This window comes from Idiotropiscis lumnitzeri, chromosome 16 (genome assembly GCF_059441095.1).
Source record: "Idiotropiscis lumnitzeri isolate Australia: NSW breed Sydney's pygmy pipehorse chromosome 16, RoL_Ilum_1.0, whole genome shotgun sequence".
NCBI lineage: Eukaryota > Metazoa > Chordata > Actinopteri > Syngnathiformes > Syngnathidae > Idiotropiscis > Idiotropiscis lumnitzeri.
Window position 1 is genome coordinate 10,168,042 of NC_142406.1, and position 24,079 is coordinate 10,192,120.

A 24,079-nucleotide genomic window follows, 5' to 3' on the forward strand; every position below is an offset into this window, starting at 1 on the left:
ACTGAAATGACGTATTATAGTAGTTCGGTTTCGCGGTGCCGTCGACTCACATGTGAACGGTGCTACGTCATAATAATTGTCTTTTTGTTAAAAAAAACTTTACTAAGCGACTGTTGTTAATAAAATGCATCTAAAATATTTTTGGGAATTATTTATGAAATTTTCTTGTCACTTAATTAGTATTTATTAACAACATATTTATTTTTTAATTTATTACTAATTAAATAATGCACACACAAATGCGACTGTTGTTAATAAAATGCATATAAAATATTTTTGGGAATTATTTATGAAATTTTCTTGTCACTTAATTAGTATTTATTAACAACATATATATTTTTTAATTTATTACTAATTAAATAATGCACACACAAATACATGTATTAAAATGTTTCACCAGCAGAGTCATCATATATTTTCTATAATATTTTCCCCCAGGCTTTACTATTGCCATAAAAATCTTTATTCTACCATGTGACAAAATAAAATTCAAACTCCATTTGTGTGAGTGAGTTTCTTTATTAGTAAATCACTGTCATTTTACATCTGTAGAGTGATAGACAGACATTTAGACAAGTGGTTTACATATCGTCATTAAACAAGGAGACAACAGGCTGAAACCAGCTGGAAAGTTCCTCTATCTTGTCATGCATGGCGTCGTACAGGTTCATCGTGGTCTTTGTGAAGCTGTTGGTGATGTCTTCCGCCGCAGTCTGGATCTTGTGCTTCACGTCATTCACCTGGTACTTCAGCAGGTCATTCAGGGTGGTGATCTTCGCCTGGGTGTTGTCTCGCACCTGAGCGAAATAGGGATCCAGACGCATCCTCAAGTCCTCGATGTTGTCTGAAGTGCGGGATTGGAGTTTCTCCATATAGGTGGCAACTTGCCTGAGAGAAGGACAACACAGTTTTGATACGGACCTCAGGAACATATATAACATGTTATTATTAATCTTACTGGTAATTAAACTCATGTTAAGATTATTCTGTTAATCTTTTTTTGGGATCTTCAATTTTCACAACACAAACAGGATACTCTTGATCATATTGCCAATAATAAAAGCAGTATTGATAAAAATTCCCCTGTTTATTGTTTCATTTTACCAATGAATATCAGTGACATTGGAACTGGGGTGTGTAGATTTTTTATAGCCACTGGACATACATCTTATCAAGACAGTATTTGTACTGTATATTTATGTAAACTCTCTAGATGAGCAATGTGATATGATAATATTGCTGACACTAACCTTTTGATCTCCATGGCATCCTTGTTGAGGCGCTTCTTCATCTTACGGGTGTAGGTGGCAACGCTGACTCTGACGTCGTCCGAGTTCTGCTTCACCACCGTCTGCAGCTCCCGGTGGTACTGCTCCATCTGCGCCCTGGCCTCGCTCACGTGCTCACGCAGACGCTCGAGCATCCCATCCAGGTCTTTGCCCAGACGTTCCCCGGCTTCCCGAAAGTACGGAGCCAGCTTGTTCTCCAGGTCATCTTTGTATGCGCCCAGCTCGGCCGTGCTGTCTTGGATCAAGGTCCTGAGGGGAGTGAGACACAGTTTGGGCTGAAAAAGCAATTGAATTGGGATTTTTTTTTCCTCCCTAAATATTATGATTTAAGAAGTGATTAAACTAATTCACTACCAGCCGAGTATAAAAAAAAAAAAAAAAAGATATTTGACGTCTTAAGCCGTTAATGGCAGTAAATGAGTTAATCCAAGGTCATCTTTTTTTTTTTTTTTTTTTTTTTACAATAGTAATAAATTAATCTGTATTACAATAACAATGTCATATTTATTGTACATAACTAAAAATAAGTTTGTCTATCTATAGATCATCATGGTACTCAAATAAAAAAAACTCACTCCAGTTCTCTGCTGATCTGGGAGCTCTTGATGTCCGTCACTATCTCATCAGCCTTCGCATTCAGTGCAGTCAAATAGTTTTGAAAGTATTCCTCCCAGGTCGTCACCGGGTCATCCTGGAAGAAACTCTTGCCTTGGCAGCCTTAAAACAAAAAAAAAGGATTTGAGTCAGAATTTGTTCTGTTGAATTTAAATGACAAAAGAACTCACCTGAGATGACTGCTAGGGTGACAATTACCACAAAGACCCTCATGGTGTGACCAGACCAAACAGCTGAAATGATACACGATTGTAATTCTCTGCATAGAATCAAAAGTACAAAAGACTGCAGTGGAAAAGCTTACCAAGTACTTGCAGGTGACCGACGAGGTGGACTGAGCGCGTCGCTCTGTATTTATAAAGATTAGCCGGCGGTGATGTGATCCAGGCAACGTCACAAGGGTGACGGCCGAGCGTTCGAAGTTCCCATCATGAAGTGTGTTGTCAACTTTTATTGCTGTGCGTGTTATTTTGGCGCCACGTTGCACTCTGACGTACGCATTGAGTCACGGGTCAAATTGCGGAACCTGAAACATCTGATCGGAGATCTTGACTGTTTGTTGTCAGGATCCATACAATAAAAGTATGCAAAAGACGAACACGTGGGAATGTTTATGCAACAGGACGAAGATGAGGAAGTAAGCAAAATTAAAATGCACACACATTTTAATAATGTTCTCTTCCACAAACAATAAGGATATTGTTAAATTAATACCGGAATATTTAATACAGCTCTTTTTTAGATTACATTTGACTGTATCTTAAGCTAATATAAAATTTGATTTTTTTCTCCTTTGTGACCATTTTTATTTAATGTATTTATTAATTATTTTTTAATTATTATTCAGTAGATTTAATTAATTTTTTGAAATATTTTTTTTCAGTGTTGCTGCTTCGTCTGTCTAAGATTTGATTTGTTTACGTAACGTGATCGCACTTAATTTTTTTTACGGGGAAGGACTTCAGTCATCCTGCTTTAGAAAAGTCAACAAACCAGTTTACAATTTGGACATTGCATTGCAACAACATACTGAACAGTTAAAAAATTATTTATCCAGGCTAATTATTATAAGTGTAAGATTATTTTCATCATCATTCCATTTCTTCGCTGATTGGCTGAGGGAATTGCACTGCGAGAAATGTCGTGCTTTGTTTTGTGTTACCAAATGGAATGGAATGGAAAAAGTATGCATGTGCTACTTTCCTATTGCATATTTGTCAATATTTGACACGATTGTTTTTCCACAGAGTGGAAAGTCTGCGTTAAAGACAGACACTGTCAATTAAAAGAAGATGAAGTACAAGGTATCTGAACTGCATATTTATGGTGAAATAAAAATTGCCAGCTAAATTAATATAACCTAGCACTAGAAGAATAAATTGTAATCCTTCCAAAGGCACGCTCTTTCAATCAGTTTATTGAATAAAATGTTAGCCATTTAAAATAGCAACCATATCGACACTTAAATTCGCTGACTCTGTCACACACGCGCACTCAGTCACAGATACTACGATGCAAAATGCAGAAGAAATATATAGCTTTAACTCACATGCATATTTTGTATTGGTATGATGTTAAGCTTTGAAATATTTACAAATTATAAAATGAATATAAGGTTGTTGCTTTGCGGATTTTCATTCATCGCAGCAAGTTCTTGAACGGAATATTTGCGATAAATGAGGGACTATTATGTTGTTTTTTTTTTGCCTATAGTGCACCACTTGGAAATTCATTTGGAATCTGAAAGTTCACCAACACAATCAGGACAACAAAAATACATTTCAATTTTTTTATTCTCTCTTGCAGTGGGCATCAGTCAAATACGAACAGAAAACAAATGCAGATGAAAACGAGGTAGAATATTGTACTATGCATGAGTCCAGCTCTTGTAAGCTTTCATTGTGTCAGCTTGGTGAAGGACTCCCAGAGAGCAGCCAGCTGCTCCTTCAGATTTTGAGTGTCGATGTCCAGCTTGGCTCTCAGCTCATCCCCGTAAGGAAGCAGCTTTTCCTGGATCTCCTGGGTCTTCTCCGTCAGCTGGCTGTGAAACTTCTGGGCCAGGGGCATCATGTTCTTCTGGAACTCCTCCAAGCTATTCTCCATCTTCTGCCTAAGTTCCTCAGTGTAAGGAATCATCTGCGAATGTAGCTTGTCGACATTCCTGTTCAGGTGGCTCTTCAGCTCCTGGCTTTTCCTCATCAAGACTTCCTTGAGAGCTTCCGAGTCCATGGTCTCGACGTAAGATGACACCTCCTTCTTCAGCTCCTCCACCTGCTCCTGGAAGTGCGTCACCACCTCGTCGGCGTACGGCTGCAGGTGGGTTCTCATGGCTGACAGATCCGTCTCCAGGCGGGTTTTCAGCTGCTCGGCCTGCTCGAAGAAGCGCGACGTGAAGTCCTGGGACACGTGAGTGCGGAGAACATCTGTGAATCTATTGATGGCGGCCGTGCTCCCGGAAATCAGGGTGCTGCAGAGACAATCATTTTGTATCCATCATCTTCCTCCAAATATAAATCAATGTAAATATTGCGATATACACGTATGCAAATACACACAGACACATAAATAAATAAATATTACTCCAGACTGTTAACTGCTATTGAGGTCCCCTAATAGTGGCGGGTGTAGCTCAAGGATGTCTTGTGGTGAGTCTTTTCTCCTATTTCAGGATTTCTTACTTGACTTCCTTTCCAAGGTCCGACTGTCTGATCAGCGCCAATGAGTCTCCAGCTGTCGATGTTGCCTTGGCAACATAGTCCCAAAAGGCGTCTTTGACCATTTCGATCTGCGGCTTGGGCTGGTTCTGCTGCATGACTTTGGCATCGCAACCTGGAGAGAGAAAGATTCAATTCTTCCATTTTCTGCAGCATATTTTTTTTTCAATTTTTACATGCAATACATTTTGAGTATTTTTGTAGTTTCGCCAAATTAGAACATGAGCTTACCAGCATAAACAGCCAAAACGAAAACCAGGAGGAGCTTCATGACTGACACTGCAGATGCAAAAATCAGATTTCAGAATTTGGAGCAGTTTTAAAACCGAAATAATCCAAAACTTGTTAACCCATATGTGCTTTCTTACCTGTGTGGTTGAGCTGTACAGTTGGGAGAGCTGCTGAATACTGAGTCCTGCTGCAGCGTTCATTCGTGAGTTTATATGGAGGCAGCAAAGGAGTAAAGTCCACCGCAGAATGTGAGGTTGTCACTTACGTTAGTTGTGATGTGGCGAAAGTGAGAAGGCCTGATACAATCACTGTGGTCCGAAGACCCCCTCAAACTTGAGTTCAATTATTTAAAGAATTATTGATGAATTGAACAAATTAATTTCTATTTTACTGATGTCTTTTGAGCATATTTTAAAATGTTATTTATTATGTAGTTTCCATGCATGATTAGGTTTAATTAGATAGAATACATAATACATTATTCTTTGTTATATTTATTTCTTAAATATATTTATGCTTTGCATAAAATAGGAAGTTTGGGATTGCATTTAATTAGTTAAAGAATAGTGTGGTTAAGCAGTTTTTTTTTACCTTTAATTTGTTTATTTATTTTATTTAATGACTTTATACAGTCCATCAATCAACCAAAATATTTTTTTAATTTATACCATTTTTAAAATGCAGTTGCAAAATTCATATTTCATAACGTAAAGAAGTGCACTGTGACATATTTTTTATTTTATTTTAACCAGTTATGATTGCCTAGCAAAAAAAAAAATGCTATATTGTTTTACTGGCTTGTATCGTCTCGAAAAATTTAAATTTTTGTTTTTGAGGAAAAATTACATTTATTTGATATGATTTGTTAAGTGACAATGAGGAAAAGATACCCAGACAAGATAAAGGTCACTCAGTCATGTCTCAACAGTGATGAGTTGTGACATCACTGACATCATCAATGGATAAGATCACAAGTCAGCCACGATTGCTACAACTGAATGTATCATTTCTTCTGCGCAAAGATAGCAGTGGTGCCATGATGTGGGCCCTGAAAATATATATGGCGACAACACAATTCAACATTGGCAACTTTAGGTACCCAAGTGAATTATTTGTACATCTGGAGCATTGCACAAGAAGGGCATGTTAAACGTGATAAGGACTTTGATCCAAATGACTCACTCTTTTGTTCCCTGATGCTGCAGGGGAAAATACCAGACGCTCAAGTCCTCCTCTCAGAGTAAAAAATGCTCCGAAAATGTAATTAAAAAAAGAAAAAATCAATTTATATGCCGCAATGAAAAGCTCTTTGAGGCTGAGGCTATTTTTGACTAATTGGTTTTCATGGCTAAATAAAGAAAACACGAGAGAATCTTTTTTTTTCCTTTTTCCTTTTTTTTTTTTTAAACAAAATGTATTTTTCCCAATGTTCTAAGATGTATAATGCAGTTAACATCCCTTCATGGTCCAAAAAATAAGTGAATGAACTCAGATATAAATAAAAGTATATCATAAATGTCTAAATTTCAAACATTGGGTTTATACAATAAGTTTTGACAGGAGCTACAGCAAATAATAAACGTAAAAATATCTGGATGGGCTGTTAAAACATGAGGTTATCAATATTATATATTATATATGATCAATATATAATATATTAATATTAAAGTGATAAATAGTTGCCTAGTGGGTCCAAAGTGAGCGAGTCCAAGGTCCGTTTAACCGATCGTAACACCAAAACCGCACTGGAACTTGTTCTTGTTATGGTTGAGGAAGGAGCAGAGAACCAAGGAGAGAGGCAGGGGCAGCAACTTCTTTTCGAGAGTTGCACCGACCACCCAGTTACTGTCTACTGAACCTGAGAGAAGGAAATCATATGGTTCATTCTTTCCTATTTCAACTGCGTGTGTCCATGCGCCTAAGAAAGCGTACAGTACCTTTAAACTGTAAATTGGCTTTGGGCACATCTAGCTGGTAGCCAAACGACACGCTAGAATCTTGCATGCGAGTACTTGCTTCAAATTCCACGCCGAGTTGCAACTGCACAATATTTGAGGGTCAGAGCATAGGGACGCAAAGGGCTCGGAATGGAATACAGAAGGCTTACTAACCTGCTCATTAGCCCTGTGGTAGTAAGTGGCGTGAGCGCCCGCCGATCCGAGCGTCAGGGTGGCGACATAGTTGGTGCCTGAGTTAAAAATTGCAGACTTGATGAATAATTAGGTCGTGTTTACATAGACGCTACGATAAGTAGTATCAAAACATGATATACTTATTTTTGGTTTTAAAAGGTCTTCAAAAAGTTATCGTAAGTGGGTTTGTCTTGAAAAAAAAAATGGATTCACTGTACAGTAAAAGTGCCACGTCACAGCCCGGTGACAACTAACCCACCTGTGTACCTGCCAACCAAAGACATCACAGCACCCTCCTCTGATGGCCTGCGATGGTACACCAGCTCCCCACCCAGAGCCAGAGCAGGCGTAAGGGCTTGGAGGTAGTGCGTTACGACGATACCTGACAGGTGGACCAAAACATAAAAAAATGAGTGAATGTGGTGTATAAAAATGATAAAAGTAGGTGACCTACCAGAGCCAAGAAGTACATCAGGGTTTCCAAGTGTAATTGTTGCAGTAAAATCTTTCCCTCGGAACTCTGCATCGCCTTGCCAGTTGACAAACTTGTGTTGCTGGGTCTGAAAAATATTGAAATGATTGACATTTTAATCACAGCGAACTATGACTATTTTGTCACGCTGTTCATGAAATGATGAAATGTACCTGGAAGGCCATTTTGGATCGTACGCTGTTGCTGATCTGGTGGATGACTTGAGCATTAAGGCTGCCGAGGTTGTCCATGTCACCAACCATGACTGGAAAAAACTGAGCACAACCGTTTCGCAGTTGGACTATTTCCATTGGATGATAAACCAAAATTGACAGAATAGAAAATTTGACAGTTTTTACTCCAGGGTCTCAAAAATCAATAGACTGCTTTAGAAAAGTCTGTTGAAATGATAAAATGCATTAAGAACATGCCAAAGCAAGAAGTGGTGCTATAACATTGTTAGCCATTTTATAAAAGTCTGATTAAAAATGTATTGGAACTGTAACGTCATGCAATTGTCCTAGTGTCACTTGAAAGCTGCATTAGTAATTACAAAAACAAAAATAAAAACAAATATTTAAAAGAACAGTGTGGCCATACCTCTGCTGGACCTGTCTGCTTCAATCCAACATATGTGGCGCCGAACCTGTAGCTGGAATCCGCCAAAGTGCTCAGCAACACGGTGTGGTTCACCTGAATTTTTACAAAAAACGATTCCAACTTGTGACAAAAGCCAACTGTCCAGGGTTTACATTTCATATTCACGGTGACATCATTTCAAAAAGCGGATGCAATGTCAGGCAGTGTATAGCAAACATAAAAGCAAGTCTACCAACCTGGAAGTGGTTACTAAGCCCCTTATTGACGACTAATCGGACACCTTCCATCTGCATCGGAAAAACCTCTAAAAGGGGGTCAAATGGTGTACCGTGATATTGTGGGGGTTCACTGTATATTATATTGTTTGACGATCATCTGATATACCTTTGCACTTGCGATGACACTCATCAAATGTACCCGGATTAGGCAAGGGATTAGTCACTTCCTGTGCCTGCATCGCAGTCCCCCCGATCGAGGGTGACACTGAAGGCATCCCAAAGCCTGGTGGCACTGCCAAGCCAGGACCAGCCACACCAGCGGAGGATGGTGGCGGTGGGTTGGGGGAGCCAGCGGCCAATACACTCCCCATTCTGCACGGCCAGGAGGAGAGAGGAGAAGGTCAAGTGCCATGTCAGCTAATTTTTGTTGGCGTCAACACATGCAAAATTAACAATATTGTATCATCTCTGAGTTAATATTACCATTTGCCATCTTAACTGTTCTGTCTGTCACTGGCATAGATAGGTGAACAAAGATAAATTATCTTTTATAATTTATTGATAATTTTCGGACCAATTAAGTGACAGTGGACAATTTCCCACGGCCAATACTGATGATCCCTCACGGTTGCTTGAAGTCACTGGGTGTCCTCCAAAAAAGAAATGAAAAAAATCACTGGCCTAAACAGTGTAAATAGACGGGAGAATGTCAGTTTGGTTATGTAAACGTAATTGTGTCAAACAAGTGTCATCACAACTGCTCAATACACGTTTGCCACATCCAGTAATCACTTACTAAACATGTCAAATGAATGGGCAGGTAAGCTAGCTCATCTACATCAACCGTCATGCACGCTATTAATGGCTTCGGAGTCATTCGCAGCGCTGGAGGTTTAATTAAAACGTTGTTTTTTCGGGCAATCACTGCCTTAAAACAAATAACCATTGAAAACTTAGAATGAATGAACGAAAGGTACTCACGTTGTACTGTGAGATGACGAACCGGAAGTAAAAATCCAGTTATGCCGGGAGAAGCACGTTGAAGGCAAACACTAATTTGATTGGATAACAAAATCAAGTTCCTCAGATGGGATTGGTGGGCATACATGAGTTGTCGCATGCTTGTGAGGTCACAAACATTTAGGAACATCATTGGCTGAATTAAAACAAAGGGCGGGGCATGGCATGTTTTTATGACATTCGTCGTCGTTTTTCTGGATGGACTGATCATACCCATTTATATTTTTATACGAATTTGGACTTGATTTTAGGTTACTTTTATACGTACGCTACTATTGGCCCAAATAAAACACCACATTTATAAACAAAAGGTAACCAGGTCAGTTGAATAACAGCAGTTAAAGCACGTCAAGGTCAAACGTCTAAAGATGATTCCCAAGTAGTAAAGCGCACCTGTTTCCCTTGCTCAACATTATTCCAAATTTAAGCGTGAACTTTATGTTACAATCACAGCCCATGTAAATTATTAGACAATCTTAGACAAAGAACAATATATGATATTTAAAATAAAACCAATTGGCCTTTAAACGTGAACAACACATTGAAATTCAATATCACCTCCACTCATCAGTAAATAAAATCACAAAGTAAACAAAGGACAGTAAATTTCAGTTGTTTATTGAATTTAACAACTCCTGCATGTAGTTCCAAATTACAACAGTAGAGGACCGAGAAACACTATTCCCTGAATTACCCAGTGTTCTCATCAGAATCATGTCAGGTCAGGAAATAACAGGACAAAACATTAAGATGCTGGGTGAGCTTTTGCGAAATTCCAATTGCAATGCTGTTTCAAATACACCCAAAAAAAAGGAGGAACCATGATGAGGGTCACATTCTCAAAACACAAATTCAAATGCTTGGGCTTTTAATCTTGCATTCTTTAAACGGTTTCACTCACTCGAAGTTGCGGCGTGACAGAAATTTGTCCTTGGTCCCAAAAAAACCCCAAAAAGACTGACCCTGAATCAAGCCACAACTAATACAATTTTAGAAAGACTTCACGGAAATACCAGCATAGTTTATCTGCTGGGAAATTCAAAATCTTGTTACCACTCCTCCATATTCTGTTGTAAGATTCATAACCACCACCAAATTAAAGCCAATTATATATCCACATTGCAGGAATTTCAGTAGTACGTCTAAATTTTGTGAATTTCGCCAAAATTGTTTTGCAGAATTTGTTACTGCTTCAGTCCAGGAAAAAAAATAAAGATTTTTTTCCACTCATTGTTGAATTTAATTTTTTAATTTACCACCAATTACCAAATTGAACATGAAGCAGTAATCCCAAATTGAGATTTAGTGCCTTTTTTTTTTATTTTAAAGTCAGCAGACCTGACTCAAGGAGTCAAGGTGCGTGCACGGATACACAAAAGAAAAATCTTCGCAGATGACTAAAGCAAATATAACAGTCAACATCCATCACGGCATTCGTTATGACGTCCATTGTGACCCAGGATCAGCTGCATTCATGTAAAAGACAAAATGAGAAAACTTTTTTTTCTAAATGAACAGATTTGAAGCCAATTTGCCACCTAGGAAGCCACCTCTTCAATTTTGTTATAACAAATCAAACAGACTTCCGGGAGAATGACTCATAGAAAAGGAGTGAATAAATTCATAAAGTAATGCCGATTTTGGGCCACACTGGAGATCATGGAATGAAAACGAGAAAACGGTTAGGGAAAAGACAACATTTGCCGTTAAGAGTTGGAAATTCATAGAGTGGGCGGTCACAAACCTGGCAAATGTAAACACCACTCATTCGGATTTAAGACTGTATCACCAACAAAAACGTCTGCACATGAAAAAGAAAAAACAGAGAACAAAAAGACATTTACACGCAGCGTCAAACCGTCAACGAGACTGAGTGATTTTTTTTTTTTTTTAAAGAGCAAAAGTTGGAACCAAGCAAGTGCTAACATGATGTTTCGTCAAGTTGGGTTGAGGCTGCATGCAAATGCTGCCATTCCACAGTAGACCCACCACTCACTCGCTCGCTCGATCGATCACTCACTCTTTTGGTTTTGCTTCAGTATAAATCCTGAAAATCTGTTCGCAAAAACTGAAGGAAAAAAAAACTCGTCTTCCCATTAACCCACACCCAAGTACTGTATTTTTTTTTTTTCGGGGGGGTCGGATGGGTGTGGGTAATTGTAAACAATTTATAACTTTCGGTGACCTATTACCCCAATAGGCCCAAAAAAAAAAAATAATAATAAAATAAAATTAAAAAAAAAAAAAATTCAAGGATCTTTAACTAGTAATTTCATTTTCTGTTGATAATGAAAAATGACTCACACAAGGGAGGAAAAAAAAAAAACCAGAAATCGCAAAATTATATTTTTGAGTCATTTTTTCCCCCTCGGTGAGGGGAGGACTAACACACGCACAAAAAAAAAAAGTCGGAGCTGCCTCTTTAACAATGCTACAATTTTGATTTCAAATTCAGAGCCCCACCCGCCCCACACGAAAGATAATCCCTTCCTTCTTCCCAAAATAGGATTTGCCGCAAAAGAAACATGAATTACATATTGCTGCAGCTGCACAAAAGCAAACTGAAACCAGGACTGGTAATAGATGGAGGCGAAAAAAAAAAAGCAACAGAAAAATGGTGTCCAATAATATGCTCAAGCGCTTGGCGTTCATCCACGAGGCAGCAGAGTTGCCGTATACATTCACCAATTTCATTTTGTCGTCAAATCGTGGAAATACTAATAATTCAATCCCATCTTCAGTGTCCATATTGCAAACATAAAGCATAGATATCGGAAATTTGAAGTGATGATTTGCACCAAGAGCCATACATGTCCTGTAGATCGGAACTGCATCATTTATGAGCCGAGTAACAATTTGAAACATTCTGCTTTGAACCAGTCGCTTATGCTTTGTTAGACATTGGAATGACTTTTAAAAAAACGTGACCGCCGAAAGATTAGCCAGACAACCGCAACGAGTACAAATGAACAGCATAAGGCCGCTATGAAAGTGAAACTGTCGCAGGCAGACATCCATGAATCATTCGGCATGTTTTCGTTATTTCAAATGAGAAGAAACAGTCACGCTACGGAGTAAAGCTGCCGTTTTTATTGCAACATTCACGTCAAACAAAAAGGTTGCTATTAAGGATGCATTCCAGAGTTTTGACGCACCTCACACACAAGGCGTCTTTCTGCTTGCATGAATGTTTGAAGTCAATGGTTTATCATTTGATACATCTTGATCGCACGTCAGGCTATGTCAGGAATAAATGTGCGCGGCAGGAATAAGGCACTTACGTGGCAACAGCGTACGCGACGATGGCTGGTGTTTTGACGCTTAAAGAGACTCGAGCTTTCGGTTGTCACTTTCTGAGGACGAGCGGCTCAAAACAGAATTGTTCAGATTTTGCGTGGCTTTTTTTTTTTTGCAAATGCAGGACACAAGGCTCAGTATGAAGTTTGATGCAAATAAAGATGATTATTTTCGGTGCCGGCTGTGAAAACAAGTGAGATGTTGAAGAGGTGCCTGAAGCCTGCCGTGTCCTGCATGGAAGATAAAGCTTTATTCACACAGATGCTTCTTGTGTACGCATGTCGAAATAAAAAATAAAATACTCGGCTACTTTTATGCTAACATGCTCTCACCAGCTTTTAGGTGCTGTCCAGCTGTTGTCCTGATCTTTCTTGGACTTCCTCCACCTCGCAGTCGCCGCTGGAGGAGTGGAACTCTGCAACGTAGAGACTCTTATCGATGCTGCCGGGAATGGGTTTGATGTCGGTCACCAGTTGGTCTTCGATGGTCTTAAGGTTGAAGCGGTCTTCTGATGTGATCAGGTTGATGGCCAACCCAAAATGACCGAACCTCCCTGAGAACACGGAATTTCTTTCATCAGGTGCGCTCATTTCAATTTCTTCTCTACCTTTAACGGGGTAGTTATCACGATACCTGATCTTCCAATACGATGGAGGTACGTTTCTGCATTCCTTGGAAAGTCAAAGTTGATGACCACATTGACGGCCTGAATGTCGATACCTCGAGTGAAGAGATCTATTGGAAGGCGGGAACAGTTATTCATGAGAAAAATGCTCCTAACTGAGAAATTGTTCGGAAGCAATTTTAAAGCTCACCGGTGCAGACTAAGTTCCTGCACAGTCCATTTCGGAAATCATGGAACACACGGTTTCTATATTCCTGCAAATGGAACAATACACGGCAAAATTATTTTGTGCCTTTTAGCCTCTTGTGCACATCAGACTCCATTTTGCCAACCTGCATCATCTTGGCGTGGATGTAGAAGCACGAGTAGCCCAGCTGTGTTATCTTCTTCGCTAAGAGCTCCACCCGCTGCGTGGAGTTGCAGAAGATGATCGACTGGTTGATCTGAAGCTGCAATGGACAGAATCAAAGTACCTTTTTTTTTTTTAGTTCACCCCGTCTGTGAGTAGCTGTCTATTCGGTTTAAAACTGTCAATTGAGTGTTACTCACCCTGGAGAAGAGAGTGTTGAGGCAGTGGACTTTCTGTCTCTCTGTGACGTAGGCGTAATATTGAGTAATGCCCTTCAGAGTCAGCTCCTCCATCAGGTTGATCTCGTAAGGTTTCTGCAGGTGCTTGGCCTACGGCAAGAACGCAGAAGGGGGTATTTAAAAATGGTGATTGATGGGTAAAAATTGCAGAGTGACTTGTATTTCATAACCATTGCCAATGTAGTTTATGTGTGTTGAAAGCCAACAAGATATACAGAAACAGAAAAAAAATTAATTTTGCTGCATGAGACTGCAATCCAAACTATGAAGCTTGTAACTGATTCCAGCACAGCCGTTAAAAAGCATACAGTACAAAACAAAACTGGACTCGGAGAATGAACAGCTTGCTTTGCTGAGTAATTAGTGCCAGGTGGCACCGAGCCATCAGGCTTGGCCGAGTGGAGGCGCAACTGAAGACGACTCACCATGAATTTTTGCACGCTGATGGGGAAGGTTGCAGAATAGAGCAGGATCTGCCTATTCTTGGCCAGGAAGCTAATGATATCCTCGATGAGCACCACAAAATCCTGAGACAGCAATTTGTCGGCCTGAGAGGAGAGAAGCAAATTTAGAGCAAACACATTTTGAGGCGCAAATGGAAATTTGAAGCCAGCTCGAGGAGGTGAATTTATGTTTTTTTTGTTTTGTTTTTAAATGCAGTGTGCTTACCTCATCCATCACCATCATCTGGACTCGATCGACCTTTGCCACTCCTTTCTTTATCAAATCCAGAATCCTACCAGGTGTAGCAATGACGACATGCACTAATATGGAAAGGCACAGACAAATTGAGTACAAACAAACAAAACATGGTTGGAGGCAAATGTGGAGTAGCCTAGAAAGCAAACTAGAGGAAAATCACTAGATAACTACTCACCAGTCTCATCCAGGCGCATGATGTCATCTCGTAGGTTGGTTCCCCCGGTGGTGGCCATGACTTTGACGCCTCCCAGGTGTTTGCTGATCTGAATGCAGATCTGGCTCACCTGCAGTGCCAACTCTCGAGTTGGCACGACCACCATTGCTAGGTGGGCAAAATTTTGATCAGACAATTTGGTGAAAATCAAAACAAATCATGCAGGGGAAGTATTTCAATCTCACCTTGTATATAGTCCTTTTTAAGGTCTATCCTTTCCAGCAGCGGGATGAGATAGGCGCCACTTTTTCCTGTTCCGTTTTTGGCCCGAGCCAAAATATCCCTTCCAGACAGGGCAATGGGAATACTCTCCTCCTGCAAGGAATGAGAAACTTAAGTCATACGTACAAGGGATTTTACAAATTCCCAATTTCACACTGACGAAGCCTTGAATTGTGAAATTTAAGACAATTGCAGCACGAGGAAGCCCGTTTTAGCCATCTTGTAATATTACAGATGAATTTATCCTTGTTCCAGGATCATAAAAGTGTTCCTTTAACCATACCTGCACGGGAGACGGCTTCTCCCAGCCCATCTCAAAAATGCCCATCAGAAGTTCTCTTTTGAGACAGTAATCCTCAAATTCATTCCCCTTAGTGGCTGTCACGTCCTAGGAGCACAAAAGAGAACATTTAAGAGAAAAAGGTATTTAAGTTTCAAAGTTTAAGATGAAAGGTGTTTCACTCACTGAGGTTTTGACCCTGTTGTCTTTCGGAGGGAGCTTGAGGCTCTTTTTCCAGTCGTCTCCAAACTTAATGCCCCCTCCTTCTTGGGAGGCAGCACCTGCTTTCTGGAAAGCACCCAACACTTTTCCTTGAGTTGAGGATCCTGGCTGGACTGAAGGTGGTTTGGTCTGTCCTCTGAGCTGCCCATTCTGCTTGTTCAGTCCCATGGCAAGTGGGCCAACATTTTCTGTTCTGGCCGTAGCCATTTTTTTTTTGTAACTTTCGTAGCTTTTGTTTTGTCTCCTTCAAGGTAAATTTTTTTTTGCCTCTTAGGTTTTTCTTACTAAAATGAGCATCAAAATGTAAAAAAGATTAATAAATCATTAACAAACAATATTTTCTTTTAAATCCACAGCTTAATAAGCAATCAACCAATGATATTTACATATACACACGTACGTGCAGTTTGGTCCCCCTTTAACAAGAGTGACCGACGTACAAGAAACGCCAAAAAAAAAAAAAAAATCTTTTAGTACACAAGAAACTCTTCAAAATGAAGAGATATTTGCATTGATATACTTGCTCACAATATAGAAAAATTATATGTGAACAAGTATTAAATGTGGTTCAAGTCCTGAAATAGAACAACTAAGGCAATCTCTGTACTTGCGGGATAACTTCAAGATAATCTTTGTTCAGTTTATTCGTTTTGAAACTGAACAGTGTTTCCTGTCTCCTTTTCGGTCCACAGAGTTTACTTGATGTCCTTTTTGGGGAAAAAAAGATGTCCAACTCTATACAAGTCTTTCCCCAGAATCATATATTCCAAGATGATTCCCACCAGATTGGTATCACATGAACAAGGGGGAATCTAGTCCAAAGCCAAAAAGCTTTCCACCCCTTCTAATCCACGGTGCGTGTTTGCGTACTCCCCCCAACTGGTTTCTGCGTGGACACCACACGTCTGGAGGTCAAAATGTCACAAGTGGGAGTGTGACCGTGATCAAGGGGCTTCCTAATCAAAGCCAGCCAACAACTCAAATGCGTCACCTGAAAGATGTCCAAACAGAAACACATTAATTTGCACAAGAAAAAAAAACGTTTCAATTTAAGAAGGCATTTTTAAAGAACAGTTACAGTTAGTTATTTTTGCCTTAACTAAACTATTTTCCGTAATATGGTGCATTGATGTGAACAAATTTAATTTTATTGTTCTGAGATTCATTTGGTTACCACGCTAACATGTGCGTGTTAGCTTTTCGCAAATTACAGCAACGATTTTGGGCGTTTAGTCAGCAAACTTTATGGAGTGCGTGTTAAATTAATTGTCACCACTTTACGTTGTCGTGTTTTAAGGGAGGCATCGCGTCGTTATTTTTTTTCGCAAAGAAAATAAAATATCTCGGTAGTCACCTAATTTCGCACACAGCGCTAACACTGAGCTAACCAGCTAGCAACAACTGATGTTTTTGAAGGAAGCGGTTTTTAAACAATACAACACTCACCTCGGTTCGCTGTTATTTTAACACAAACACTGCATTTCCTGTTGCCCCAATCAACTAATTCATCAACACTTTTAATGACTGAAATGTACTTCAAATAAATCGCGTCTATTGTTTTTTTTCTCCTTTAAATCAACATGGTCGCCTTCTTCTTCGTCTTCTCTTACTCGTCGTCTTGCTCTTGCGTCTGTTTATCGCATGCGACGTTAAGACGCTACTGACACCTGGTGTCGAATTAGAATACTGCAACAGGAAGCATTGGGTAATTGGGTAAATAAAAGTCCTGCAAATGTTAATTGAAAAACTGGATAAAACAATTACAACAACATAAAAATAAATATGAAGTCAGTGCAGTCATCTACCTTCCACTGTTCTGACAGAATAGTCCCGGCCACCTACCATTTTTGTAAATCCTTTAAGCGGATGGAACATGGCAAATTAAAAAAAAAATATTTGCAAAAAGTCCCGAATGAATTTCAAATACATGACTGAGTTGTGTGGAATTATCACAGGGGATTCCATTTTATATCCTCAATTTAGTTCTGTTTATAAAAATACAGGGTCTCCCAATAATTACTAATCACATCCTTTCTCTAAACAAGGTTGAAATCCTTCTTGATACGCTATAAATGAAACTGCTAATACAAGTACTTTTAACCACAGGACAGTATTGCCTTTTTTGATTTAATAAGGCTTTAAATATTACACTGTAATAAATAGAGATATATTTACAGTACATCAAACAACTTCACTGCTGAACAAAACATTGTGATTGCCACAATATTATTCACATTTTACATAATCGAATAATCTGTAAACGATTTTGTGTTGTAGGTAAACCATTAATCTCGGAATGTTAGGAAAGCTTGTGTGCTATTACAGTCCTGTACATGCACTCTTAAAAAGGCACTAAAACTTCATCAACACCAAATCGCATGTGCAATTCTCTCATATGCAAACATTAGGGAAACACAATCAATTGTTGATTATAAAACCAACAACAACAAAAAACAGCATTTAAATACTTCAGTGACTCTGACAGAAGAAACATTTGGGCATGAATTGAAATTTCACTGTCCCAAAGAATTGTAGAATGATTCTTTTCATTCCTTCCTCATGAAAAGACACCTAAAAAAATAATCCTGTTGATGAATCGGAGTGTGATTAATCTCTTCTATCTTCATAAGAATCATTTTTTTTGTTTGCTTGCTGAAAAAGCTCCCGAATCTTCTCCAAGCAGATTTCTGCGGCAATCTCGGTCTCTTTGGAGAGCTGCGACAGGCTGAGGAAGCCGTGCGGAAGGTCCTCAACCACTGTCAAGGTTACAGGCTGGCCCATGTCCCGCAGCTTCTTGGCGAACATGACGGAGTCATCCAGTAAAGCATCCAGAGCACAGGCCTGTGTGGAAACATACGCAGGTCAAAAAAATCAATTAAATGAGAAAAAAAAAATACTTTTGGCCCTTTTGTATTGTTCTCGATTTAAAATAGTAGCCTTTCTATACCAAAATTAATATTTTTATTTCAAATCAGTTTAACTCTGCAACAGTGATATAAAGATAAAAAATTCAAACTATACATACGAACATAAAATGTTAGATGTGCTCTGATGCAGTCTCAGCTAAAGTGCTGAATTGTTCACATAAGGGATTGAGCAAGTTACGTCTCTCACCACTAAGTGAACAGGCGGCAGGCCTCGTAGAAGGCTGTCAGGCGCAAGCAGCGGTGACACAAAAGGGTTCCTGATGATTGGGCAGGAGGTCGGCTGGACAACTGCGAGGCATTCGGAGCGCAGGGGCTCAAAGCCCTCCGGGTAATCCAGATGACATTGGGAGTGTGGAGTCGAGGTACGACTTGAATTCCTGTGTGTGTCTCTGCTTGTGGAGTTTCCGTTTCTTGATTCTTTTGCGTGGCCGCTGCTTACGGGCCACATGGGTTGCAGAAAGGACTGGATCCAGTTGGAGGCACCATGAGTGAGATCACTGAGCAGCGCCGTGGTGTCTCTGCCCAGAGCCCTCAGACTGTTGCCTCCAACGGCAGGCTGTACAGTCTGAGAGTCCACACCTATGGGTAGAAGAGTGGTTGGATGATTTAAAAAAAAAAAAAGACAAGCAAGAAATAATAAACCACATAGGTACATTTTACAAAATCGAAATAAATCATTATATAATTACCCTCACCCTACCACGGTACACCTCATGTCCACAATACTCGGTTTGCACACAAAGACATTCCTATTATGTTTTCAGGCATCATCATTAAGTCCTCTCCGGTTAAATGATGTGTGAAAGAACATCCGTCTAATGCTGCACAAACCTACCTGCATAGGCATTGAGGCACTTTGCAAGCGCACCAAAGGGTAACAGCGGGTCAATGAGCGTGAGCAAGCGGGAGGGCGAGGCGTCCGTGGTGAGCAAGGTGGCAGGGTAGGCCGCCATGATGCCGTCTGGGACTCGGATGCCACACGTCATGGCCTTCATGGACACGGTAATGCAGAGGTTGCCGCCGGCGCTGTCTCCTGCCAGGCAGACCAGCTCTGCTGTCGAACCTGGGACGCAAGCACACGGAGTGAAATAATAAGCTTTTTGAACTTGAGAGCTAATTCTTGGGTACTGATTAATTTGGAGGGCTAACAGTTTAATACACACAGAACTTGGAACAGAGACTTTGAGCGAGGTCTTCTCAGCTTTAGGCAGTAATAGAAAACTACCAATATTATATGTACATTTTTTTTTATAGATTTTTTGATTTTTATAGAATTATATATTATATAACAGATTATTAGATATTTATAGAATTATAGATTTTTTTTATTCTATTTTTTAAAGAATATTCTAAAAAAATATAGAATACTTCTTCCTTTTTTTTAATTATTATTTATTAATTTAATTTAATTTAATTTAATTTAATTTACTGTGATGACAGAAGTCAAATACGAACCTAGAAGACGGCAGTTTTTCAAGGCCCAGCAGTAAGCGTAAAAACATTCCTCCAGCGCCCTAGGAAAAGGTGCTTCGGGCGATAGTGAGTAGTCAACAGAAAGAACGGGAACATTCAACCGCTTCGACCAGCTTCGCAGATAATTCTGATGCAAAAGAAGACATGAAAAGCGTTTTAGATAGACCGTTAAATGAAGTGGTACGCCTCATGGCGGGGAATAAAAAGAAATAGTGACGCAATGTACCTCATGTGATCGGGACGTCTGCGCCACAAATCCTCCTCCGTGGAAGTGAATGAGCAACCACGGGGATAGAGGTTGCTTCTGCACCCATGGGAGATTGGAAGCAGAAACAGAGGGTGGGTCGCCGCGAGAAAAAGACAAGAGCTCCTCGCTGTCCTGCAAAATAAGAATATAAGCACTCACATGCAACGAACCGTGACGCTTTCGGGAAATGTTACATCTTGCGAATTTTCAGATTTTTTTTTCACCTGCCCTTGTCGAATCTCATGGGAGATGAGGCGCATGTGGACCGGGCCGGGACCCCAGTGGGCCAGCGGAGGGGACACGGTAGTAGACAGATTCGGGTCCGATGAGAGGGGGAGGCGTAATTGAACGGGAGGTATCGTTAGCGTGAGGTTCAACTGGACGGGGTAGGAGGCTATTCGACACAAGCCCTGAAAAGAGAGCAACATGAAATCTTGGACTTCGGTTAAAAAAAAAAGAAGAAAAAAAAAGATAAATACTCGATGCAATAAGGATTAAAACATTTGACCCTGCCTACTGTTAAAAGCTCGGACTCTGTGATGTTCCAGAAGGACTTCCAAAACTGCATGTCCAGGTTCTGAGTAATGCGTTCGAATTCGGCGCCGCGCAACTCTGGATCAATGACGTACTTTCCTGATGTGAGGAGTGACAGCGCCGCTAAACCTGACAAAACAAAACAAGTCATGAAATGAACACATTCCAAATGGACTATGGTAAATTATTGTAAAGACTCACCAAGACCAGTTTGCTGTTTGCTATAAGTCTCACCATATGAGATCATGCTGATGACGATAGTCTGCAGGAACGGGCGAAGACTTGGTGAGAACTGTCCAAGGAGAAAAATTACGATCAAATCCATTTCGGTAGCGTCTGGTTAATTCTAACATCTCCGCAGAATCAATTCAGTCAGCGGCGACGGACCTGAAAGCCAAGACAGCGTCCGTAGAAACAAGCTTTGTGCATGGAGCTGTACTCCTGCACATATCTGTGGCTCAGGTCGAGGTCCCGCAGGGAGTAGAGCTGGCCAAAATCGTTGTCGTTGATCAGCCGCTTGGCGAGGTAGAGCAGCGCTCGCAGCTGGCAAAGGGCGCTGCAGTAGGCCTCCATCTCGGAGGCGTTGTGGTCCGCTCGGAAGAAGGCGCTTTTGTGGTTTGAGGCGATGTAGCGAGCTTTGTGGAGGATGTGCAGAAGACATGACAGCAACACCTGGAAGTCACATTCGAAGATAAGTGCTAAATGTTGATACGCTTCACATTATAATTGACTTTCAGGTTTGGCGTGAGATACGTCGTTCCATACCTTGATCAGAGTGCGATATCCATTTCCAGGTGTTTGTGCGTCAAAGTCATAATGGTGGTAGACGGTCGTGAAGCTGACGATCAAAGGCTGAATAGCGCGAGCGTGCTCCTGAATCTTTTTCATACACATCACCAAGCGTTGGGTCACAGGGCCAAAGGCAAGATCGGCGGAGGGGTCACAAAAAGCGGAAATGTTTTCTTCGCACACGGCCTCCAAGGCTGAAAAGGCAACCTTGAAATCCATGTCGGAGGCTGCGGATCAAAGAGAGACAGGAGGACCTCATAAAACTTTAACCTCGTTTATATGCGTCTTTCGAGCTTGAGGTTACGTCACGTGATCGCTCTTGTGTCTTGAAATAGAAGGACTGTTAACCTTTGGGTGAAAACACAAGCCTATAATGATCTGTTTGACGGCAACAAGTCACTTCTTGGCTTTGACAACAGACTTGTTATCTCGCCAAGTCGGAGGAAGGCACTTTGGAACGAGGCCATTATTTGCTGACCCAAGAGGAATTAAGATCACGCTTTGTTTGACATTTTTTGGAACAAATCTACTGTCTGTATGATGCTAGCTTTGACAGTGTAAAATAAGAAAAAAAATTACGCCAATGAATAAATCTAAATCTATAAATCTTTGAAATAAATAAAATAAATAACGTATGCATTAGCCTGCGCTGTAATAGCGTAGCGCTTCAGTTATAAGTATGCAATATAAATGATTAAACTGACTGTAGTCTGTAAAGCAACTGGCTGAAAAATCAAATATACTTTTTGAAGGTACTCATGAGTCTGGAGCACGCAGTAAAATGTTTACAAGGGGACTTGATGGCATAACACTTGGGTTGATGGGTTCATTGGCAACACTGGTCAATTTATCTTTACTACATTTCTTTTAATCCCATATGCAAGTAAACTTTTCTGGATTATTATTTTGCACCCTGGTTTTTCTCCCGCGTGGGTTTTTGTAACAATAAAATAATGTGCAATACAGTAATATATTTTGTAATATTTATGAAGTAAGTGTGAGGTTCGGCAGCAGGTGGATTTTTTTTCTCAATTATGGATGACAAAACAGTCAAATCTGTTTTGCAGAATTTTTTATAGGTCACGTTTAAAAACAAACTGAGACGGTTGTGCTAGAAAAAAAGGAAATGTTTTTAAATCAGCGTCAAAAGTACGTTTAGAGACACATAAAGGCATCTCTGATTAAAATTTACAGTTGAGCAGAGTCATTTTCCAGACTAATCAATTTATTGATATCATTATGTGTGCAATGTAAGGAGAAACAAACAAAAGATGAGGATAAGAAGCTTCCTGTGAGCCTCAACAAATAATTATGTCAAACACGAAAATAACCGCTTGAAAAATACGCACGCGCAAAACATCAACAAAAACGACGACAACCTCAATTCGACTTTTGATCAACTAATTCTTGCCGTACCTTTCGTATCTCTCCACCAAAACGTCCTTTGACCTCAAACTTTTAATTCGCTGTCCCTGTCATAGCGGCCGGTATCATTTTCCTCTCTCACCTGTTCACGTGTCAACCACACGAGCACGAAGCATTACCGCTCACCTTTTTTTATTTTGTCGATTACTGTGTCTCGAAAATACACTCACAAGTCATCAAGCAAAAACAATGTTTTCACCAGCTGATGAGCGCGCATGTTCCACGGAGCGAAAACTTTGCTGGCCGCCCGGATCAACAAGTTGCGTCATAACGAAGGCACGCAAAACAGCGTAAGGAAGCGCCTGGTTGGTTATTTTCTGCGTCAAGACGTTTTTTTTCTTCATTGCCGAGCCAGAAACGAAAACGATGTTTGATTTGACTTACCGACAGAAACAGGCATTGTCGCTTCTTCCTCACTTGGGCGTCGGTGAACGACAGCTCGCCCAGGGAATTCTGGGTAGCGTCATGTGAGCGACCTCCCAGCTAGCATAACAAACCGCAAACACCACCGTCGCTTGCTTGGATTTTTCTATATACTACTAATACAGTACTACAAGTAGAACTTTATGAAAATTAATTTATATTTTTTAATTAATTTTTTAATTGGATGTTTTTTTTATTTTTTATTAGAGATGCAAGTAAACTTGTCTCGATTTTCCCCTACTGATTCTAAAATGCTCAAATGCTAATAATAAAATAAAATAAAATAATTATAATGATTAATTATGAATTAATATTATTAGTTATTATTCACATTATTTATATTATTATCGTCATTATTATTTTTGACTTATTATCATGATAAAACTTTGTATTATTTTTTTTATATTAAATAAAAAAAATACGAATTGTCGTTGTTGACATCATCAGATGTGCAGTATTATATGAATATTGTATGTAATTATAATGGTTATATTTGTTGATAGTAATTGTGATAATAAATGTGTATGTATGAATATGAATAACATATACGTACACATTTAGTTATTGTGAACCTGGTAGAAAAGATGGCCTAATTCGTTGTGTGTAAATAATCAACCAGTGTAATCATTTGATATGAATCTTTAGATAAGTATTGTACTTCTTCCTTCTCTTTTTGACCATGCAAACCGAGTTGATCTAAGACATCTCGTGATGATTTGCTTCCTCTTTCTTCCTTCCAATTGTTGTTTTTATCTTGTAATGTGTTTATAGGTTCAATTAATCAATCAATCAATCATGACAATAGGGCTGTCAAAATTAA

General features: G+C 39.8%; 5 protein-coding genes across 7 annotated transcripts; all 5 read right to left on the reverse strand.

Moving 5' to 3' along the window:
• Window positions 1–499: 499 nt before the first annotated feature.
• Window positions 500–2,880, reverse strand: apoea (apolipoprotein Ea). Of its 2 annotated transcripts, XM_088319091.1 has the most exons (5): window positions 2,209–2,880; window positions 2,075–2,137; window positions 1,865–2,006; window positions 1,251–1,538; window positions 500–888 (listed from the first exon to the last, which is right to left on the reverse strand). In XM_088319091.1, exons 2-5 carry the CDS (start codon window positions 2,115–2,117, stop codon window positions 582–584), a joined length of 780 nt encoding a protein of 259 aa, XP_088175217.1. In that variant the 5' UTR covers window positions 2,118–2,137; window positions 2,209–2,880; the 3' UTR covers window positions 500–581. The 2 variants fall into 2 exon arrangements, with proteins under 2 accessions (XP_088175217.1, XP_088175216.1); XM_088319090.1 differs by having other exon boundaries at window positions 2,075–2,880.
• A 29-nt stretch (window positions 2,881–2,909) lies between these two features.
• apoa4a (apolipoprotein A4 a) lies at window positions 2,910–5,530 on the reverse strand. Its single transcript, XM_088319094.1, has 4 exons — window positions 4,987–5,530; window positions 4,850–4,897; window positions 4,583–4,733; window positions 2,910–4,371 (listed from the first exon to the last, which is right to left on the reverse strand). The coding sequence occupies exons 2-4, from the start codon at window positions 4,887–4,889 to the stop codon at window positions 3,801–3,803; spliced, it is 762 nt and encodes a 253-aa protein (XP_088175220.1). The 5' UTR covers window positions 4,890–4,897; window positions 4,987–5,530; the 3' UTR covers window positions 2,910–3,800.
• Window positions 5,531–5,706: 176 nt separating this feature from the next.
• Window positions 5,707–9,380, reverse strand: tomm40l (translocase of outer mitochondrial membrane 40 homolog, like). Its single transcript, XM_088319092.1, has 10 exons — window positions 9,253–9,380; window positions 8,438–8,643; window positions 8,290–8,357; window positions 8,054–8,146; window positions 7,627–7,728; window positions 7,436–7,541; window positions 7,241–7,363; window positions 6,961–7,037; window positions 6,787–6,889; window positions 5,707–6,707 (listed from the first exon to the last, which is right to left on the reverse strand). The coding sequence occupies exons 2-10, from the start codon at window positions 8,640–8,642 to the stop codon at window positions 6,568–6,570; spliced, it is 1,017 nt and encodes a 338-aa protein (XP_088175218.1). The 5' UTR covers window position 8,643; window positions 9,253–9,380; the 3' UTR covers window positions 5,707–6,567.
• Window positions 9,381–9,888: 508 nt separating this feature from the next.
• On the reverse strand, window positions 9,889–17,051 carry ddx61 (DEAD (Asp-Glu-Ala-Asp) box helicase 61). Of its 2 annotated transcripts, none has more exons than XM_088319176.1 (13): window positions 16,888–17,051; window positions 15,406–16,432; window positions 15,223–15,327; window positions 14,903–15,032; window positions 14,679–14,825; window positions 14,471–14,565; window positions 14,227–14,349; window positions 13,763–13,891; window positions 13,546–13,662; window positions 13,404–13,467; window positions 13,222–13,323; window positions 12,921–13,141; window positions 9,889–11,092 (listed from the first exon to the last, which is right to left on the reverse strand). In XM_088319176.1, the coding sequence occupies exons 2-12, from the start codon at window positions 15,646–15,648 to the stop codon at window positions 12,927–12,929; spliced, it is 1,470 nt and encodes a 489-aa protein (XP_088175302.1). In that variant the 5' UTR covers window positions 15,649–16,432; window positions 16,888–17,051; the 3' UTR covers window positions 9,889–11,092; window positions 12,921–12,926. The 2 variants fall into 2 exon arrangements, with proteins under 2 accessions (XP_088175302.1, XP_088175300.1); XM_088319174.1 differs by having other exon boundaries at window positions 9,889–12,818.
• Window positions 17,052–17,373: 322 nt separating this feature from the next.
• Window positions 17,374–23,323, reverse strand: lipea (lipase, hormone-sensitive a). Its single transcript, XM_088318775.1, has 11 exons — window positions 23,221–23,323; window positions 21,388–21,638; window positions 21,010–21,294; window positions 20,824–20,914; window positions 20,606–20,751; window positions 20,313–20,498; window positions 20,068–20,220; window positions 19,824–19,968; window positions 19,204–19,431; window positions 18,556–18,947; window positions 17,374–18,282 (listed from the first exon to the last, which is right to left on the reverse strand). Exons 1-11 carry the CDS (start codon window positions 23,234–23,236, stop codon window positions 18,049–18,051), a joined length of 2,127 nt encoding a protein of 708 aa, XP_088174901.1. The 5' UTR covers window positions 23,237–23,323; the 3' UTR covers window positions 17,374–18,048.
• Window positions 23,324–24,079: the final 756 nt, after the last annotated feature.

What these genes read in the sequence shown, in the direction of transcription:
- apoea (XM_088319091.1), bottom strand. Translation starts at nt 2,117, where the DNA reads ATGAGGGTCTTTGTGGTAATTGTCACCCTAGCAGTCATCTCAG. An exon ending in CAGATCAGCAGAGAACTGGA is followed by an intron (nt 1,539 to 1,864) that starts GTGAGTTTTTTT and finishes CACTCCCCTCAG; the next exon opens with GACCTTGATCCAAGACAGCA. An exon ending in GATGCCATGGAGATCAAAAG is followed by an intron (nt 889 to 1,250) that starts GTTAGTGTCAGC and finishes TCCTTCTCTCAG; the next exon opens with GCAAGTTGCCACCTATATGG.
- apoa4a (XM_088319094.1), bottom strand. Translation starts at nt 4,889, where the DNA reads ATGAAGCTCCTCCTGGTTTTCGTTTTGGCTGTTTATGCTG. An exon ending in CGTTTTGGCTGTTTATGCTG is followed by an intron (nt 4,734 to 4,849) that starts GTAAGCTCATGT and finishes TTCTCTCTCCAG; the next exon opens with GTTGCGATGCCAAAGTCATG. An exon ending in GACCTTGGAAAGGAAGTCAA is followed by an intron (nt 4,372 to 4,582) that starts GTAAGAAATCCT and finishes TTGTCTCTGCAG; the next exon opens with CACCCTGATTTCCGGGAGCA.
- tomm40l (XM_088319092.1), bottom strand. Translation starts at nt 8,642, where the DNA reads ATGGGGAGTGTATTGGCCGCTGGCTCCCCCAACCCACCGCCACCATCC. An exon ending in GGCTTAGTAACCACTTCCAG is followed by an intron (nt 8,147 to 8,289) that starts GTTGGTAGACTT and finishes GTAAAAATTCAG; the next exon opens with GTGAACCACACCGTGTTGCT. An exon ending in ACCACAGGGCTAATGAGCAG is followed by an intron (nt 6,890 to 6,960) that starts GTTAGTAAGCCT and finishes AATATTGTGCAG; the next exon opens with TTGCAACTCGGCGTGGAATT.
- ddx61 (XM_088319176.1), bottom strand. Translation starts at nt 15,648, where the DNA reads ATGGCTACGGCCAGAACAGAAAATGTTGGCCCACTTGCCATGGGACTG. An exon ending in TCAACACTCTCTTCTCCAGG is followed by an intron (nt 13,663 to 13,762) that starts GTGAGTAACACT and finishes TGTCCATTGCAG; the next exon opens with CTTCAGATCAACCAGTCGAT. An exon ending in CAGGAACTTAGTCTGCACCG is followed by an intron (nt 13,324 to 13,403) that starts GTGAGCTTTAAA and finishes GCCTTCCAATAG; the next exon opens with ATCTCTTCACTCGAGGTATC.
- lipea (XM_088318775.1), bottom strand. An exon ending in GACGCTGTCTTGGCTTTCAG is followed by an intron (nt 20,915 to 21,009) that starts GTCCGTCGCCGC and finishes CTCCTTGGACAG; the next exon opens with TTCTCACCAAGTCTTCGCCC. An exon ending in GAAAAACTGCCGTCTTCTAG is followed by an intron (nt 19,432 to 19,823) that starts GTTCGTATTTGA and finishes CTTGCGTCCCAG; the next exon opens with GTTCGACAGCAGAGCTGGTC.